Here is a 20,335-nt window from a genome sequence, read left to right as displayed (position 1 = left end):
ATGGACGAGTAAATATTTCTTACTTTATACATTGAATGGTATATTATCGATATTTTTTCTCGATTTCAAAATGAATTATCCATCAATATGAAAGTCCATCTCTTCAAATGTCAACTCTTTCAGCTGTTTTTTCCTACTGTCAGTGCCACTGTCATCAATCATTATTTTTATTGTATATGTATCCAATATCCATGCAAAATACGCAATTTTATAATAATCTGAATTCTTACCATTTTTGTATAATTATAAATAATGTATCCACGTTGTGGTAGTAGTGGTTCTATACAAAATATTCATCAGACACCATCATCTTCAAATCACAACTCGGGTAAAAATTTATCAATGTCATAATGTATATCTTATCGTCACAGTTATATTCTATTAAACAAATTATTTTATTACATTACAGAAGATGAAGATGATAGTGGAGATAACAAAGCATCAGCAATTAGCTTTAAAGAAAGACGCCGAGAAGCTCATACGCAGGTAATATTAATGTTACTTAATTTAAATTAATTGATCATGATTTTTTTATTAAGGACATTTTAACCTGAGATAAAATCTGGGTGTATGCTGCTAATGTACGTAATGTGACGAAATCAAATACCTAGCAATTCTTAATTATTCATTTTCGAAAATATTTAATTGTATGCTTTCTACAATATATTAATATATCCATGAAGTCATTACACTATGTTTCAGCTTCATTCTTTGACCCACATGTAAAAACCATAAATATAAAGAATTAGTATTACAACACCTCCACCTCCCTTGTGCTCGAGTTTTTTGATTATCTTGTGTTGAGTGACAGTACTCAACACCATGCTTTGTATTGCTGGAATAGAAAAGAAAATAATTTAAATATAATCCCACAAGCATTGTGTCTGTTGCCAGATGTTGTATTTCACTGCAACAACATCATGTTTCTATATTATATAGATTAAACATTGGATTTCTTAAATAAAATATTTGGACTATCTAATTTTATAATCAATGTTCTTTTCACTTATTTTTATTACATTGAAAGTATTTTCATAGGCAGAACAAAAAAGAAGGGATGCTATAAAGAAGGGCTATGATTCTTTGCAAGAATTAGTGCCTACATGCCAACAAACAGATGCTTCTGGCTATAAGCCCAGCAAAGCTGCTGTAAGTATTTATGTATGGCCAATTCATAAAAATTACACCATATATATAATCATGAAAGATAACTATTAATAATAATAGTAATATTTGAATCATTTAGAAGCAAGTATAGCAATTAGATAAATATTAGGGAAATCAAATTACAACAAGTATGTTGTCATTATAATTTTTTCACTTATAACAGAACAAATATTAGAACAAATATTATTCAACCGAAACAAACACACCACTACTTTTATGGTATTTCAAAAATTAACCACTTAATTATATAAAAATGCTTTTATTTGCTTAAAAGAAAAATATATTATATTTTATAATGAAAGCAAATTGTTAACTAAAATAATTATTAAATTGATTATTGAAGTTGGAAATTTTGTGAAAATTAACTATAAAATAAATCCCCACAAATCAGGGTAGGGAGAGGGAAGTTATGTTAAAATCTATTCTCAATGTTTTCCCCAAATTTGAGATTGCTTGCCAAAGGGTTTACCAGATTTGAAATTGTCCGATTATATTTAATATATACTATATCATTCATCTGATAAAGCCATCTTTGGTTCGATTCCTAGTCACGCAATGCATAGACATTGCATTGTTTAGTGGCTGAACTCATCTCTGTGCTTTGTTTCTTTGGGAGGAACTTGGAGAATGGAATGTCTCAACACTAAGTTCCCTCCATCTACCATGCTAAAAGCGGGAGACAACAGAACGTTAAAAAAGAAATTATATAAATGCCATAGGTTTTACAAAAGTCGATAGACTATATTCAATATTTGCTGCAACAAAGGAGGCGACAGGAGGAACAGCGGAACGCACTAAGGAAAGACGTTATCGCCCTCCGTATAATGCAGGCTAATTATGAGCAAATAGTGAAAGCTCAACATTCGGTCCCAGGTCATAATGAACAACGATTAAGCGATCAAGACAAATTTCAAGTGGTGAGATTTTATGTTTTATAATTTTTTTATGTTTTGCTAATTGCTTTGCTGTATTTTAGTACAGCCTTGCCCCATCTTACCCCAATGTAATATAAAAAAAAAATAACAATACGAGGTTACTTAAAAATAATAATGATAAATTAAGTTTCTATAAAACATATAATAAAATGAAATGTTCCCTTACGTGAGTATCGGGCCCGTTTGCTGGTCAACTAAAAAAATGTTATTGGAACTACGTATTTACTAGAATTCTATCAACAAAATAGCCGTTTATTTGCGAAAGGTATGTTTATTCGCAAGTCCTCGGTCACATTTCCATACAAAACTGTATTTGTTTAACCCTTCTCAATGTTTATTTAGTTCTATAAAAGATTAAATAAACATTGGTTGCCTTTTTTCTACTTTTAAGGTATTCACAATAAATAAATATCGCACCTGTTTAAAAAATATCAAGTTTTGGGAAACATTTTTGTACACAAATAGGGTTATAAAATAATTTTAGATGATATACCTATTAGTAAATGTTTTTAAAATTAATACTTTTTTTATTTATCTATATTATTTCTTTCTTCCTGAAAATCATGGTTTCTTATTGACGATTACTTATTACGATGGTATCTATTTAAAAATAAATCTATGTAGATAGACATATTTTGATAAAATTTAATTTATTTAAATATTATTTACTTAGTTTCAGGGAATAATGGATAAACTTTTTGAATCATTCGAATCGGTTCCTACAAATGATTTCGCGGAGTTTTCCGCCGGTGTCTTCAATTGGCTCGAGGAGTATTGCAAGCCTCAGTCGTTACGTACGTTGGTTCATGGAGTTTTACGTGAACAAAACTATACGCCATAATTATATTATATATTATAAAATAAAACATAGATATAATATAGATATCAATACGGATTAAAAGGAATTAGTTTTTGTTAATGTGAAAATATTTAGTAAATTTGTTGTTATATATTTTTATAATTAAATCTTTCATGAAAAGACTAAATGCCCTCAATACACAATATCTCGAAACTTGAACGGCACATAGGGGAACCCAGTCTTTCAACACTGCCCGAAAATTATTGAATTTATCATATCTTTTGGTAAAATTTGCATATGCAACCCAAGTGAACTAACGTTGTAAGTAGTAAAGAATGATTTAAAACAAATATATAATGTCAATCGAAAATATAGGTATATAAACATAATATAAATTTCAAATTATAAATTTAAATACATATTGTTTGTTTACTTAATAAAATATATGCAACGACCCAAATATACAAGAAATTTTTGATGTTCCTTCTACTTTTTTATTAATAAATAAATATATCATACGTTTACAATTATTAATTTAATATAAGAAATGCCGTGAAACTTATATATGTATTATATAGCCATAACAATTATATCGTCGGCTCAGAGTGTAAGCATGATAATCTATTTTTTTTTTCTTTATGTAGTTTTTTATACAATTCGAAAGTGTAAAAATACAGTATTCATCTTTGTTTTATTTCATATAGTACAGAAAACAAATCAATTTTCGAAATTGTAAACCGTTTTTTAAGACCTTTTTGTAATATATATAATAATTAGCAAGTTTACACACTAAGCCGACGATATGTAAATTATTTATCAATTAGGGATAGTAAGAAAACTATCATTGCTCTATACAATGTTGAAAATAGCGTTACACTCTTAATAAATTAAGTATTTTATAAAAGAAATATTTTTATATTATACATGTTTTGTCTTTTATTGACAGTAAAAGTGTTCTAATTTATATTAAAATTGTTATTAATAAACGAATTATTAATATAAGGATCATATACTATTGCTTTATATATACATTGTTTATATAACAGTCGAAATAAAAGTATAGTTATTATTCGACTCTTGTGGGTTATTATTCATAAATTAATATTTTTTATAAATCCCTCTAATGATAATAGTAAACATTAAAATTCGAAAAATAAACCGCGGAAGTTGTACATTACCTTACCTTAAATTATGAAACTTATAAATGAAGCAAACATTATATAATCTAACATGTATAAATTATAGAAACAATTACTAGAACGGATATTAAATCTGTTAATTTATAATTAACGTTTCTCAATATAATCATAAACGTAATTGTAAGCAAATAAATTTTATAATATTCTATGATAATAATTAAGTGGAATAATTTGACTGGGACTATGAATGGCGTTTACAGTTACACACTAGTGCCCCTGCGCCACTACTGGCCTCGATGTAGGTACTTCCCTAAATATTCATCAAAATAGCTAGATAGCTATGATTTGTTTCTTGCTTGTTTTGTATTCCAAACACAGCAGGGTAGGCAAGCTTTTTCGTGTTGAAAGCGGAACTTAACGCCGCACATTGTCTTTTTACAAGAGAAACCACAACGATGCTGCGCTACGATAGCCATGATTGTGATCAATCGTCCTAAATTGTCCACAAAATCTTTGACAAAGGATTTTTGGAATACAAAACATCAAAGAAAGTGTGTATTTATATAATAATTATATACCCAGTAATTACAAAATATTAGAGTACCTACCTATATTTCGTTTGATAATTCGTCTTAAAGAAATTTCATGTTTCTGATTGAAAGCAGTGTTTACGTTCTAATAGAATATTACTTTTATATTCTATTTACCTCAATATTTTTAAATGACAATTGATTAATATTAGGTTATGCCTCTGTTGCTGTATCCGGGATGCGGGGTGAAGTTCAGAAAAAGTAGAGAAAGAATAATACAGATAAACAAAACATAACTATTATCGCAAAACAAGTGAGTAAGTATATTTGAAGTGAAAGGGGAGGCAAGAGAATTTCCATTATAATCGGAAAATAAATAACTGCCAACTCGCATTAAACTTATCTGAAACTCCAATACTATTAAACTGTTGAAAACTTTGGTTGTTCTACAAAAGTTTCCTCTCGACTATAGAAAACTAAAACAGATAATTATTCTGAGGCTTCTATATATGTTTATTGTGTCACTAATTAATTTCGAATGTCTTAGAAAGACAAAACGGTTTCCGCGGAGTTCCGCCACACAACATACAAAAAAAAGGGAACATACATATAGGGAAAAAGTATAAAGAAATAATTTTTTTCGCAGAATAGAACATTTTCTATATTATTAGGTAAATAAATATATAAGTAATTAGTAGATCAAAAACAGTAGTAGTAGGACACTTGTTTTCGTGACAGGTAATTAATTTGGTCAACCTTTCATCTCTCATTTTGCAATTTTTTAATGAAAGTGTTTTTGAAATACAAAATTTTACTATACTTTATTGGTTCATTAAAGATAAAATATTAAAAATTTTTAATATAATGTCGTAGTAAAACACATTTTTGTGTGTTGAACCGCCAAAACGGGAAACAACGATAGCCATAATCGTGTAGACCACGTGGGCGCTAGGCGCTAGTGAAACTAGTTATAAATAAAAACCAAATTTCAAATGGTAACATTTTATTTTTCGTCCAATAGTCCTTACCTTTTATTAGTAAGTACGAATAAAAAAATTATAAGTACCAGTATACACATTATTTTCACGCAGTTTAAACATACTGGACCGGTTACGATAGTTATAGGTTCAAATTTTACAGAGAAGGAGGCATTTTTAGTGGCTTTCGGTGGATTCTTTAACATTTATAAAGAAAAAATCCCGAAGCGACTGTATTAAATTTTCATTATAAATTTTTTTTTTAAATGTAAATACGTAGCTTTTCGTATATTTTTGTTTTTAATATGTATAAATGTCTAAAAGTGGTGGTGGTTTACAAATAAATTAATAATAACATAATTATACAATATTTGATATATTACGTTTTTATATTATTAATTTTCTCATATTCTCATATTTAAACGCGTTCGCTTTCAGTTGGTTGAGAGATTAACGTAACGTCCCCCATGGGGAAGCTTTCAGTTCTTCTAGCACACGCTAAGTTCTTTGCTCTCTCTCTTGGAGTACCGCAACAGAGCCGTTTAAGAACACACGCGTAGCACAACAGTAGAGACATCATAAGCAGCAACCCGATCACTACGGTCACTACCAATAATATTCTAAGTTCTCCATTTGTTTCCAGACCTCCGGTGCCGCGACCCATTGTCGCAAGTTCAAAATAAACCTTCACCTGTAACAAACATAAGAAGAAAAAGTCAATTGATGATTGTAATGTGTATATGGTATTTGTTTTTCACAATATAGGTAGGCAGAGTGAACCTGGAAACCTAGTGTTAAAACACTCTGTTCCTTTTAAGGTACTCCCGTTCTCCACCTTCACACCAATTCTGAAAGCAATATGTGTTGAGTGGCGGGACTTAGGGCCGCGCTTTGCCTCGCCTTATCAGAGAGAAAAAATGATAATATTTATTAAATATTTCATTTTCTCGATTTTCATTTTCACGAGTTGACTTGTTGACAAAGTTACAGACTGAGACTAGTAAAAAATAAGTACGCGACGACAATAGTCGATATTTTTTTGCAGATTTGATTTTAAGAATAAACCTTCAATCCGCAGAGCGCCTTTTACGATTATATCTGTCCCATAAAATGAACGAGGTCAATATCTTACGACCTGGCAAGTGTATGATTAAATTCGTCTTATTTTTCACAATAACAGCTTAATGAGACATTTCCCTTGGGCCTCACTTATGTGCAAATATTCTGTTTATTTTTACGCTGCATGCCAAGATATAGGGAATCTAGTTTTAAGATACTCCGTTCCCATTAAAACACTTCGGTTCCCCACTTTCCTCCGAATTCTTGAGCATTGCAAGTTGAGTAACGGAACTTAGTTTGTTTTTCTCATTTTCTCAAGTGGGACCCTGTCGCGTTTATAGTCACACGCACGCCCCAGAACTCGCCTCCTTAATATTTAATAGAAAAAAAACATAAAAAAATATATATTGTAATACAAAAAATCAATTGTTATTTTCTAAATACTATATTTTCTTTGAATATTGATAAATATAAAAGTATATATTGCTATAAATTCTTCAATACATACATATCTTTGAAATAGAATTGGTAAATAGGGGAAACGATCAGTCAATCTATCCACAATGGCGTCACCGTTGAAATTGTTTGTGGCAGGACGGTTTATCGCGCGGAACCCGAGTAACAGTTTATTTGCGTGCCGGTTTTATTTCATATACGAATGGATTCAATTGGTATTCGATTATTTACATTGCCGATTCCGGCGTTGCTATAAATTTTTATATGGACACAATGTTGGTATTTACTATTTTGTTGTTTCATGACCCAATTGTTGTTCGTGGTCATATCAGATATTTAATGTTGTTATTCAATTTATTACATTTTTTTTATTTATTTTTCTGCATCAACATTTATAGAGGCCGTTCTAGTGCGGTGACCCGTTTGATATTTAAAACGCGATGGTTCTGTTGTGATAGGCAGATAGTTCCTTTACTCAACACCCAATGTTTCACGCACGAAAATGGGGAACAGAGTGTCTTAAATCAGTTTAAATAAATTGGGTGGGTATTTATATTTTTTAATTAGATTATTGCCCTCATTTCAATTGTTGTCAATTTATTTTACTTCTAGAATTTGAAATATTGTTGGAATGGGGAGCAGTGTAAGATAATATTATGCTGTGTGATTACGAATATTATGCGGTTCTCGTTTGACAGTCTAATGATTGAGGCAAGTTTTTTACAAAATTTTACAGCTACGTATATATTAACAATACTTGTATCTTAATACTTGTATCTTATAGAGTATTTCTTTTAGTCTAGTTCTTTTAGTTTAGCATTTAATGTTAAACAATGTTTTTGGTACCTATCCTCAATTTTATTAGATTATTCAAAGTCTCATACCTTAAATTGGCATGACGGTAATTGGACTGTTTTATTTCCGACTTTAGTAGATTTATATTGCAATCATTCGTTATGTTAAAATATATTTGTAATAATTACTTATACGATTTTTTCTTTCTGTTTCGCATAGTACTGCGCCTACTGTGGTAGGAAAAGGGAACCTGGGAGCCTGGTGTTAATATGCCTCCTTCCCCATTAAGACAATTCCGTTCCTCATCTTACGCCAAATTCGACATTGCAACATGTTGAGTAGCGCAACTTAACGCCACGTTTTGCCGCGTCACGACGGACTCTAAAATATGAAATTTAATTACTGAATTATATATTTTTATAACAATTAAATTGCATTTGGACGATTTAGTTTAAATGTTATTAAATTTTATTCACACATTTTTTTATATAGTTAGCTTGAGTATTTATAGCTGATGATGATGATGTGATTAATTTCTTTTTCTTGTAATTAGCATTCAGAAGCAAGCATTCGATTTATGTTAACCAATTTCAACTTTATGTTCAGTTAAGACGTTGTAAATTAATAGGTTACACGCTTCGTAAAATTTAGTATTGGACGTAAATACTGTTGACATTCTAAAATTAAAAATCATCAGTGAACATGACATTCTTCATAATAGGCTATAATGAATATAGATTATTAAACAAACTTCACGCTGTATCCCGCACACAGCAGGATAGGCGGAGGGAACCTAGTGTTAATACACTCCGTTCCTCACTTTCTGCTGAATTTTTCGATGCATTGCGTGTTGAGTATAACAATTTATACTCTATATTAATATAATAATGGTTATAATTTAGATTTATTAAACAATAGACATAAAATTAAAATTCATTTAAAGAATTGTTGTTATATATTTATTTATTTGTAGCGTATATCTGTATATCTGTGAAAATAAAAATTACAAGATGAAAATTAGCTCATTTTGTTACTATCAATAGCTGTCCATTTTATCGATATCTGATATCAATTTGTGATACCGCAAGCAGATAACTACAGTATGTAATTCTACCTTGCAATCAAATGTTAATGACGTAAGCGCCAAATATCTGGAAATTTACTTAATTTTTTTAGCCTTACGCTATAGCCCGTATAGAATGGTAGAGGGAACCTAGAGTTAAGACACTCCGCTCCCATTATGACAGTACCTTTGAAAATGAACCTAACCTACCTAGAAAATGGTTTCATGTATTGAGTTGCGGAACACAACGTCGCGCTTTGCCTCGTCACCAGACCTAGTGTGCTTACAAAGAGTGACTAGCCTTTTTACCTTATAATAATTCATTTGTTTCTTTGTATTCTTTACGGTACACCATTAATAAATATACAACGCAAAATTATAACTTCTTTATAAAAAAATACTAGTAAGTATTTTTTTAGTATATTACATGTTTCAATCCTAGTTCAAGATAAAGCGAAATCTTTGTAAAATAAAACATTATCATTACTTTAAGTTATTTTCTTTTTACTATTTAATAAATATTAACACGGTGTTCAATTGAAGATCAATTATATTCAATTTAATAGAAGAAACAAAAAATTATTGCCCAGTAAAATTTCTCACAGACTGAAATGAATTTAGCAAGGAAAAACCCATACTCGCACAATTGTGTTAAATAGCTTCGCCCTACATTCGTAGAACTTTTATAGGGTACGCTTATTCTAATGCAAACACAAGGGAATACATTGATAAAATTGATAAACTTTGAAAACAATATACGCTGCATATAGCGTTGTATCTTTGGTACATATATTTACTTATATATGTATATATAAATAATGGCTTATTAATATTCAATCGTTATATTTTTTAGCTTCACGCTCTATTCCACACTTAGCAGGATAATCAGAGGGAACCTACTGTTGTTAGACACTTCGTTCCCATTAAGGTACTTCCGTCCCCTACTTCCCGCCAAATTACTGAAGCATTGAACTTACAACCGTCGCGTTTACAGTCACACGGCCTCTATTGAATTGATTAATAAACTAAAATACCTGTAAAGGTTATCGTAGCGCAATGGGAAACCGACTGATTGAAAATTGATTGATGGTTGTGAATCAATCTCCACACAATGAAAATAATAATTTAAATTTTCCTACCGCTGTAGGATCTAAGGCAAAATGCAACGTGTTGCTTATCCTGCTAATTGAGGAAAAATAAATTTGTAATATATATACAATATATGTAAGTAAGTCATATATGTCAGTAAAAATAGGAAACTAAATATTTTTAATATTACCGATAACAATACAAAGTAAAAGGTGTTACAAAATAATAGAACTTCTATTTACGTTATTGATTAGTTTAAAAGTTTCAGATGGTCGATGTCTAGGGCCAAAGTGCTCCTATAATTGCATTCACGCCGAGCTCAGTGGCACTGCGGGTTGTGGATGGAAAGCGGAAAGCTATTTGTATTGGAAATAGGCATACGTATGTACATATGTATGTATTTATATATATCGGTTGTTAGTTGTATCTATAATTTAAAACTTACTATTTATTCGTAGCAGGACCCCGCTACGTTCAAATTCAAGCGTTCTGACCACTAAGCTTATACGGTTTCCAAGAGGCGCGGGTTCAAATCCTGCTATGTTCAATGTTTTTTCACGTTTCTAAAAATTATTTAAAATGTTTTTCCTGTAAACTTTTGTAAGTATTTATTTAAGTGCATAAAATTAGAGTTGTATGTTGCGCTTTATAAGTCTAAGTTTGCTCTATTAAATTTTCTTCTTCTTTACTTCTTGAATTTAGGGCGAGTTTATATAAATGAAGAAGTTTATGATTTTTAAATTTTTGTTTATCTTTTTATACACGTATATAGAAGAAAAGCGGAGAGCAGAGAGCCTTGACTATAAGATTTTCTTTGTCTATTTGCCGCAAGTTTCAATCACAACGGGTGGTAAATCAAAGCAGGATGGGATAAAGTCCGTAAGATGATAAAGTCCCCGATAGCGAAATTGCGGGCGGCCACTGATATAAAATATATTTTTATTTATACGTATTAGGTTTAATGTAACTTTATTACATTCTTGTGAGAATCCTGCCGTTTCTGTATAAAATACATAGGAGTGAAACAGAAGGGAAATAAAAACACACCGATGAATCAACACTTCTTATATTTCGTTATAAGCTTTGACAGAGATTCGGCTTACAAGCGTACACGATACAAAATCAACTCCGAATGCGTTACACAGCTAATTTATACACTTCTTCCCACTCTCCGGACAATGAAACGTCAACTGTCATTGACAACATAGGCTGGCTTGGCTCTATGGCGGGCACGACTGGCTAGCTGGCATGGCAACTGTCAATGTCGGCATAGGCTGGCTCGGCTCTATGGCGGGCATGACTGGCTGGCTGGCATGGCTTTGGCTGACATACTCGGCTTAACGTTACAATCGGCCATCCTGTAACAATTGCTCCCGCAATGGGAACACAATAATATGGTTAACTTTGAAGTAAATTGATTAGATCTTCTGTGTCTAATTGGTCATCAGAACTGCTAGTACTATCAGATATAGAAGCTACACTGCGGTACGGCCTTATAGAATTGGCGGACACTAACCCTACGAAATGTTTATACCCTCTTAACCCCTTGATACTTCTAATCCCATATCTGTCATTGCCAACAACTCTAGTCACGATATAGGGCCCTAAATAGATGTCGTCTAACTTTCAATTAACCATAGCAGCGCTACTAATAGGAGCTTGCTTCCAGAGAACTAAGTCACCCTTTCGGTAAACATTACAATTTTTACGACGTTTATCAAAGTTACGCTTCATACTCGCACTAGCGTTTACTATACGTTGTCTTGCTTTAGTCCGCCTAACCTGAATCGGCTCTTCTACCCTATCCGAGGCCGATACGTCGTACCTGGATTTACCACTGCTAGTGTTTCAAACTCATAACTATGATATATATTTTCCTCGGGAGAGGTTACACGGCTAAAATACATAATGGGATGTAACGAGTTATCAAATTGTTTTTGTAATAATATGCCTGCTATTCAAACTTTACACGCGTCTGTATGTATTTCTGTATGAAGTGAGAGATCATACAGGGTTAGAACACAAATATTTAATTTTTCCAAACTACTAGATTGAGCATATTCCATACCCAGGACATATTTTTTTTGTAAAATCGGTTAACGGGCGGGCTATTTGTGCAAATTTATAAATAGATTTCCGAAAATAACTGCAAAGACCTATAAATTGCCGTATTTCGTGAACGGTTTTAGGCACCGGAAACTGAAAAACTGCGGTTAATGATTTTTGACTCGGATGGTTTGACTCCATCCTCAGAAATTTCATATCCTAATCACTTTGTCTTGTAAAAATGCACATTTTTTTTTTTATATTTAATTTAAGATTTTTCGCTCGAAACTTAGATAAAACAATCTCCAATATTTTTAATCCAGATTTAATGTCAACCGAAGTTAGTAAAATATCTAAAAATGCTAAAATCTCATTTGCGGAACTGACACTGTGAGACAACATATTCTGAATTGAGTTAAAAATGTTATTAATTAAACGCATGAAAACGGATGGTGAATTGGCTAAAACAAAAGGAATTCTTAAATACTAAAATTGTCCCTCTTGGCAAATAAAAGCTGTTTTACAAGTGTCTTAAATAAGTGCTAGCTTAGATATGTGATCCTCAATATTAGGTAACGGATATTTATCTTTTATTGTTGCAGCATTGAGCGCACGATAATCTATACACAACCTACCATCACCATTCTTTTTTTTCACTAACACTACCGGGGAAGCATAATTAGATTCGAATTCTTTAATAATACCTGCGCCTAATAACTCTTTAACTTTAGATTTTACTATTTTGCGTTCACCAAGGGAATACCTATACGATTGACGATATATAGGCTGATCGTGATTAAGTCTTATTTTCATTTGTATTAATTTAGTACAGCCGAGATCTTTAATACTACTTGGAAAACTATCTCGATATTGAAATAAAAGATTTAATAAATTATGACGTTGGTTATCATTTACATTCCCTATTCTTATATCGTTTAATAGTACGCCGCCTATACAAGTATTGCTATCACTACTATCAAAAATATTTAACATATTTATTGATTTAACCCTATCTGACAAACTGGACACTTTACACAAACTAGGCATGTGAGATAAAATAGGCAAACTAGAAAATAATAGCATGGCTTTGCAACTAACCTGGCTGGCTGTAGTAGGCTCCTCACACCGTTCTGCTCGGGTCAGAACTTGTCCAGCTTCCCACACAATGTCCTTGTCACCGTTGTTCATGACTTTCATGTAACCCTGGCTTCCTCGTAGTAAAGTGGCGGGTAATGAATAACACACGCCTTGCAAATCATGATGACGTGCGGCCGTGCAGACATTTACATTCGCGTCATTTCCAGGAACAAGAATTTTTATAATTGAAATTCCGGGTGACAATGTCTCTTGGCATGATGTCAACACTTTAAACCTCTGAGGATCTTCCTCGACATTAATTCCAGTTGTGGAAGTCAGGATCTTGTCTGTGTAGTGTAGCTGTACCGTAGCTTACAATAAGCGACATATTATCAGAGTTAATCACTGGCTGTCCGATCAATAGGTCGATGTCTCCCATCTCAACATCTGTCAAGTATGCGCTACATGGTATACGAAAGTTATCGATATCAAGGTCAAGTCAAGGTCAAGGAAGCCTCCAGAAAATCCTTTTAAAATTGTTCGTGAAGGTATAACTTCAAGAGAAAGCAAATTAGCTATTTGGTTACGCATAACGTTCACTTGGCTCCCGGTGTCTACGTAGGCTTTTACAAATACCCCGTTAACCTTTACTACCTTCTTGTAAGTATTATCATAATTTTGTAGCAATTTAATGTCTTTAACATTGTTATTACTTTTCAGAGGCTCGCGATTAGTTTGCGAGCTCTGACAACGAGTAGCAATATGACCTTGAGCCCCACATTTAAAACAAATACGTTGGTCTGGTAGTGTACAATTATGTAATAGATGACCTACCTTTTTGCAACGAGGACACGGGTCAATGTCTGGGTTGATTTCCTTCTCTACAGGTTGTAATTGTTTGAGCTCATTGCGGGGAACTCGAACTTCAGATGTCGATCCACGATAGTCGTCGAGAGCACAAAGAAAAGCTTTATAAAGTTCATCTGGTCGTACACATTGGAATGCACGTGCGTTAGGTTGCAACGAGGGGGGTAGACCGCGAATAATACACGAAACACTAGCACTATCCGATAGTTTACACCGAAAACACATAGCCACTTTGTCCTGGTAATATTTGGTCATTGTCTCACTGGGTAATTTCTTTCGTTGCATCATCTCGTCCAATAAAGCACTATAATCACGATGTTTGGGAAATGCTCGCAATAACATTTGTTTCCATTCACCCCACGTATAATTGTATTCGTCGAGTCTATTGTACCATTTACGAGCCTGACCGCGAAGTTTATCTTGCAGATAAAATGATTTAATGTCGTCACTCCAATTGTGTATATCTCCAAGCTGTTCAATCTTCTTTAGCCACGTTGACACTGTGCAATCTTCGCCTTCGGGATCAAATTCAGGAATAAGCGACGCTGCACGATGATTCTTCGCTCGACCGAACGTCTCACACTCTTGATCAAGATCACGTATCGCCCTGTCGACCTCGTTCACTAGCAGATGTTTTAACATTTTTCTGGCGGGTGGCGGTAACACGTCATTATCGTTATCCGTTTCATATTCTTCTTGATTTGTAGGCGGCTCTTCTGCATGGCGGACGCCTCTGCCGATATTATCCGAGCGATTGCGCTTCATCCCACTTCTGAGTGAAACAGAAGGGAAATAAAAACACACCGATGAATCAACACTTCTTATATTTCGTTATAAGCTTTGACAGAGATTCGGCTTACAAGCGTACACGATACAAAATCAACTCCGAATGCGTTACACAGCTAATTTATACACTTCTTCCCACTCTCCGGACAATGAAACGTCAACTGTCATTGACAACATAGGCTGGCTCGGCTCTATGGCGGGCACGACTGGCTAGCTGGCATGGCAACTGTCAATGTCGGCATAGGCTGGCTCGGCTCTATGGCGGGCATGACTAGCTGGCTGGCATGGCTTTGGCTGACATACTCGGCTTAACGTTACAGGAGCTTTTCGTCCTTTTCTTAATATCAGAGATATTCATACATAGACAATAGTTAAGTGATAGGTACCTATAAAATAGTAGTAATATAATGTATTTGTATTTCTCCTTATTTATATATTTTTTTCAAATATACAAGAAAAAAATTACATCTCATTTCTAAAATAGTAAATAATATTAGTTACTAGTAGTCGAGATTAGATTTTCAATATACGAGCATTGAATTAGCTTCGGCGTATTGGTAAAATAAATCAAACAGTAGTCCCAAATGAGTTTACGGAACTATATAGAACTGTTTTAAATAAGTGAAGTAATATCCTCTCTTAGAGTAAGAAAACATTACATACTATCAAAAGCTTTTTTCCGTATGTTATATTATGGCCATTATACTGAGGATCTCGTTATTATGTGTATAATAAAATTTAGTAAAGTCATCGTGGTACAGTGGCAGAAGCGTGTAACTCAATGGTCGTGGGTTCGATTCCCCCTCGTGGGAGTAAAATACTTAATATATACATTTAATCGCTCTGGTAACGAGAAAAACCGCGCAGTTAAGTTCGACCAGTCAACTATCAATCCCTCGAGAATTTGGCGGAAACTTGGAAACAGAGTATTTTCCATATAAGAAATGTATATAAGAAACTAGGGTTTTACATATAAAATTGGGAAATTGAATTGTTAAACTCTACAATAGTAAATAGTACGGTATTCATTTAAAAATATAAAGTTTAGGAATCGGATAGATTTTTTTTATATTTCAGTTAATGTAATATTTGTAGATTCAAGCTACCTGAAAATTTATTAAACTAAATGACTATTGTTATTTATATAAAGTTTCAAAGCTAATAGATGAAATTGTTTGCTTCTGTTGGTTAAAGTTCAGAGAAATGGAAATTAGGGGTAAAACTAAAATAACATTGGCCCTAAAGTTGAACATTTGCCTAATTCTTATACCTTTAAATTGATAAATAGTTACGTTACGACATTAACTATGCTGTAGATACTAAAATTAATTCTAAATTTAAATATATAATACACAAAATATTTAAAAGAAAAATATTTATTTATTAATATTTTCATTTCTTCGCTCTGGCAACAAGGTTGAAATCCGCCTCAACACGGAATGACTCAAAAGATTTGACGGAAAGTGGAGAACGGAATATTTTAACACTAGGTTCAGTCTACCTACCCGGCTGTACGTGGGATACAGCGTCAAGCTGAAAAATAATTAAGCCGAAACATGAAGAAATTCCGACAAAACTATAATATTCCAGTGCATATAATATAAAAAGAGTAAGATAATATTTTTCACTTACCGCAAGTGTTTCATTTTGTTCGTATTGGACAATATAATAATTAAATTAAATTAGTTCTGAAACTAATAACTTCGAAGATAAAACTTTTTTAGAATTTTAAACTTTATAAAACTCATGTCCATTTCTAAAAAGTAAAAAAAGAATACAAAATTTTGATTATCTCCAATGAATAGGTATGAAAATGTATCTATCTAATAATAGCCTTCGCCAAACAGTAGAAATAACTGAACCGCTTGTTGCCGTAGGGTGTGACGTGCGCACACCATCGGTCTTGAAATATTACTGATCCGGCGGTTCTGTAGATACGCACCTAAATCTACGTACTCTAATAAATAGAATTCCTTCAGTAACGTTTCTAACGCTATATGGGCTTTCACTTCCTCTCCAGAATCGTAACATAAAATAAATATTTGTACAAAAGCAGTAGTGAAATACGAATCCCCCAAATCTCTGGAATTATATTAGAAAATAAACATAATAGTTAGTTCTGTAGAGCAATGCCTATATGTAAGCAAAAGTGGATATTTTAGAAGTGTTATAAAGAAGCAGTTATATATTAGAATTTTGGGTAAAGTTTTTGTTATGTTATAATTCATCTATAGTACAATATTTTATTTTAACTATGCATGTGTGGCACTATTTGGATGGAGTAAGTATTATCGAACTATATAGCGTAAATATTTGAAAAAACAATAATAAATGTATTGACAAGACCAATTTAGAGGAAAGCTATTCACCCTACAATAACTATCCAAAGTAGCAAAATAATATGTAAAAACTTTTAACATCAAAGTTTTTTATATAGGTACTATTGAAAGCTAACGAGTAAATAATGATAACTTTCCAACACTTTTTAGGGTTCCGTAGCTTTTAAGGAAAAAAGGAATCTTTATAAGATCACTTTGTTGTCCGTCCATATGTCTGTCTGTCTGTCAAGAGCCTTTATCACAGGAACCCTTGAAGATATCGAGTTGAAATTCAAACCATATACGATACGATCGTGTTTCTACATTTAATTATGATTTTGAGATTTAGCTACAATAACAATAACATTAAGCAGGCGAAGCCGCGCGTAGGTCACTGGCACGTACTATACACTGACAGACAACGTACAGTCCACAGTACTGGGTGCAGGCACCCACACCCACATACACACATTACTTTGGAAATGTATGAGAGTAATTTCTCGTAAGTCTTATAAGAATAGGAAAAATTGAATTTTCTGTTTTATGCATAGTCCAAACAAATACACCTGATATACAATTTGCTATTTATAAGTCGCAAAGATATTTCTCATATTAATAATTTACCTTAAATAAAATTCAGAAATTAATTAAAAATTAAATTCACTATAAAAAAGAATTTATTTCCCAAATGTTTAGCTGTCTATCAGCTAGAGAGATATAACATAGCTAAGGCTATAAAACGTTAAGCACTTAAACTAGATTAGGATGTGGTCCTGGTTGTGATAATACGTACTGAAGTTATACAATAAATTCGAATGAAAATGTGAGCGTTTGTAGTTGTTGTTTAAAAGTTTAAAATACAATTAAACTTTTAACGAAAAGCTTCTACCAACCCTCACATTTTCAGAATTAAATAATGCATACCACAGTATGCATAATGCATATACATATTACTAAAAATAAGAATAGGTATTTTTTTGTCTCTCTGTTTGTTACATTCACATCTTCGGAACTACTGGATATTTTTTTTGTTATAGCTATTAAATTTGAGCAGGATCTAAGCTATATTTGACTTCGCAAAGTTGCACACCTGATGCAGAACCATAGCAATTTAACTATAAGAAATAATTAAATATGTTTTATTCAAAAGTTGATGAGCATTGTCTATTGATATATAAAAATTTAAGATCTAGAACATCTAATAAAGAGTCATAATAGTCCAGTTAAGCTACAAGAAATAATGAAATAGCGCCTTAGCAAAAGGTTTTAGACTAATAGTTGATTAGACAATTACTTAACCACTAAACCTTCATAGCATATTGAGTCTTTGCTTAAATACATGAATATTAAAAATCTGGAATATCTGATAAAAAAACTATAATAGATCATTTAAAAATATGATTTAAAAATATGAAAGTATCGTATTAGTAAAGTAAGAGTGAGATTCAGTTCAGTGGACAGCATCTAACTGTAAATGTGGTAGTTGTGGGTTCGATTTGACAATGATTATATAAAAATTATTTATTTTTTAGTAATACAATAATAATACGCTCTAATAAAACAAAGCGCGGCTTTTGAGTGTTAGACCTAAATTTCAATAACAACTAATTAAGTTTAATATGAAAAAAGTAAAGGTCATGAAGTCCACATAAAGGAAGTTGCGGGTGATCGAAATGATCCTAGACGAACACTAAGTTATATAAGTTATTTCAATAAGTTATTTAACCTACGAATATTTCAAGTAAAACTGTTTCAGTAACAGATAAATAGAAGAAAGTGTTTTGATTTTACAAGTGAGAATAACTCCACCACTTTTCTTCTCTGCTTATCCTCAACCCTTCATTTGCTGTTCTAACCCTTTAAAACATCGACAGCGCGTTGAAGTCTTTCAGATAAAACCCAGGTGCAGTAAGGTGTGATATACAAAGATGGCAGCAGTGTAGCTAAGAGAGCTTTTACATTACGCGAGTTTATTGATTTGTAGTTAAATTGCAATTGCTCAATAAATTGCATTTATAAATTAATCTTATTTGTTTATTTTAATTTATTTACAGTCACAGATGCCTTTTGTTTTAATCATGTGGACTTTCCTGCTATTACTTTTGCAATAACCATCCATTAGCAATAAAATGAATCAAGAATTAGACCGGAATTTACACAATCCCTCTTTCCCACGTAGAATTTCTACTCACATCAAAATGAGACAAGAAAAATACTTATTACATTAAACAATATTAAAGCCTCATTCATAGTTATGTAGTTTATATATTCAATAAATATATTTAGGTAAATATCAGTTCAATAAATTTAAATGATATTGATATTCCTTTAAATCTTAAATTAATTATTTTTAAATCATTTTCATTCCCCTTTTGAGTAGAATTTCATACAAACTGACACCAAACATCTGTTTTGATGATTTGATCTGTATGTTATTAGGGTAAATATTTTTCTAGTTTTTATACCACGATAGATGTTGAGATGAACTGTAGAGGTTTTCCTCAACGAAATAATGCAGTGTACCCCATATATAATTTGTTTTTTCTTATGTCTCATATAAATCACACGTTAGTCAATTCTCTCCTCTAAACTATCCGAGGAACGCAAGTATTCAGCCTTCTTGTGTTTTTTATATTAATACTAGTGGACCCGAAAGCGGCTACGCCCGCTTGAACTATACGAATATTTATTAAATATATTTATGCAATTATTTTCAGTTTTCAATAGAGAGACGCGTTAAGCAAGCTCATTTTGGGTGACGTTTTCTAATAACAAACTTTGCAAATCGTTGCTTAGCAACGCGACGGTTGTTATTAACATGGCGGAATAAATTTCATGTCAAATTAATAAGTTTTTTAAAATATGGGTATATATCGAAAATATTACAAATATGAGAAAAAAAAGTATCCTATGTTCATCCCGAGACCCTCAAGTATCTCTATATGAGTATTTTATCACAATTAAATTAGCGGTTTGGCCCTGATTGCGTAAAGGACAGACAGACAGACAGACAGACAGACAGACAGACAGACAGACAGACAGACAGAGTTACTTTCGAATTTATAATATAGGTATGGATGGATTATATTGAAAGAAAATTACTAACTTAAATAGACACATTTGATAGGATATATTATTGATAAAAAATCAGCTTGAAGCTGATTTTGACATTGAAATTTCAATGTTAGGGGAAAAAATACACTAAATAAGGCTACTAAATAAAACTGCTCAC

The 20,335-nt window shown here is 32.2% G+C and overlaps 1 protein-coding gene and 2 long non-coding RNA genes across 3 annotated transcripts; 1 reads left to right on the top strand and 2 right to left on the bottom strand.

The window, feature by feature from the left end:
* The first annotated feature begins 125 nt into the window (after positions 1-125).
* Positions 126-3,975, top strand: bigmax (helix-loop-helix-leucine zipper transcription factor bigmax). Its single transcript, XM_085186728.1, has 5 exons — positions 126-328; positions 410-486; positions 1,039-1,149; positions 1,887-2,084; positions 2,776-3,975. Exons 1-5 carry the CDS (start codon positions 253-255, stop codon positions 2,941-2,943), a joined length of 630 nt encoding a protein of 209 aa, XP_085042854.1. The 5' UTR covers positions 126-252; the 3' UTR covers positions 2,944-3,975.
* A 1,581-nt stretch (positions 3,976-5,556) lies between these two features.
* Positions 5,557-16,719, bottom strand: LOC146538196 (uncharacterized). Its single transcript, XR_014878055.1, has 2 exons — positions 16,418-16,719; positions 5,557-6,238 (listed from the first exon to the last, which is right to left on the bottom strand). It is a non-coding gene; the product is annotated as an uncharacterized LOC146538196 (long non-coding RNA).
* LOC146538197 (uncharacterized) lies at positions 11,060-13,383 on the bottom strand. Its single transcript, XR_014878067.1, has 2 exons — positions 13,154-13,383; positions 11,060-11,367 (listed from the first exon to the last, which is right to left on the bottom strand). It is a non-coding gene; the product is annotated as an uncharacterized LOC146538197 (long non-coding RNA).
* Positions 16,720-20,335: the final 3,616 nt, after the last annotated feature.

The sequence above is a fragment of the Heliconius melpomene genome, chromosome 6 (assembly GCF_056956725.1).
Source record: "Heliconius melpomene rosina isolate 202511_hmr_F chromosome 6, ASM5695672v1, whole genome shotgun sequence".
Lineage (NCBI taxonomy): Eukaryota > Metazoa > Arthropoda > Insecta > Lepidoptera > Nymphalidae > Heliconius > Heliconius melpomene.
This window is presented reverse-complemented; position numbering and strand designations above follow the sequence as displayed.

What these genes read in the sequence shown, in the direction of transcription:
- bigmax (XM_085186728.1), top strand. Translation starts at nt 253, where the DNA reads ATGTATCCACGTTGTGGTAGTAGTGGTTCTATACAAAATATTCATCAG. An exon ending in GCCGAGAAGCTCATACGCAG is followed by an intron (nt 487 to 1,038) that starts GTAATATTAATG and finishes GTATTTTCATAG; the next exon opens with GCAGAACAAAAAAGAAGGGA. An exon ending in ATAAGCCCAGCAAAGCTGCT is followed by an intron (nt 1,150 to 1,886) that starts GTAAGTATTTAT and finishes TAAATGCCATAG; the next exon opens with GTTTTACAAAAGTCGATAGA.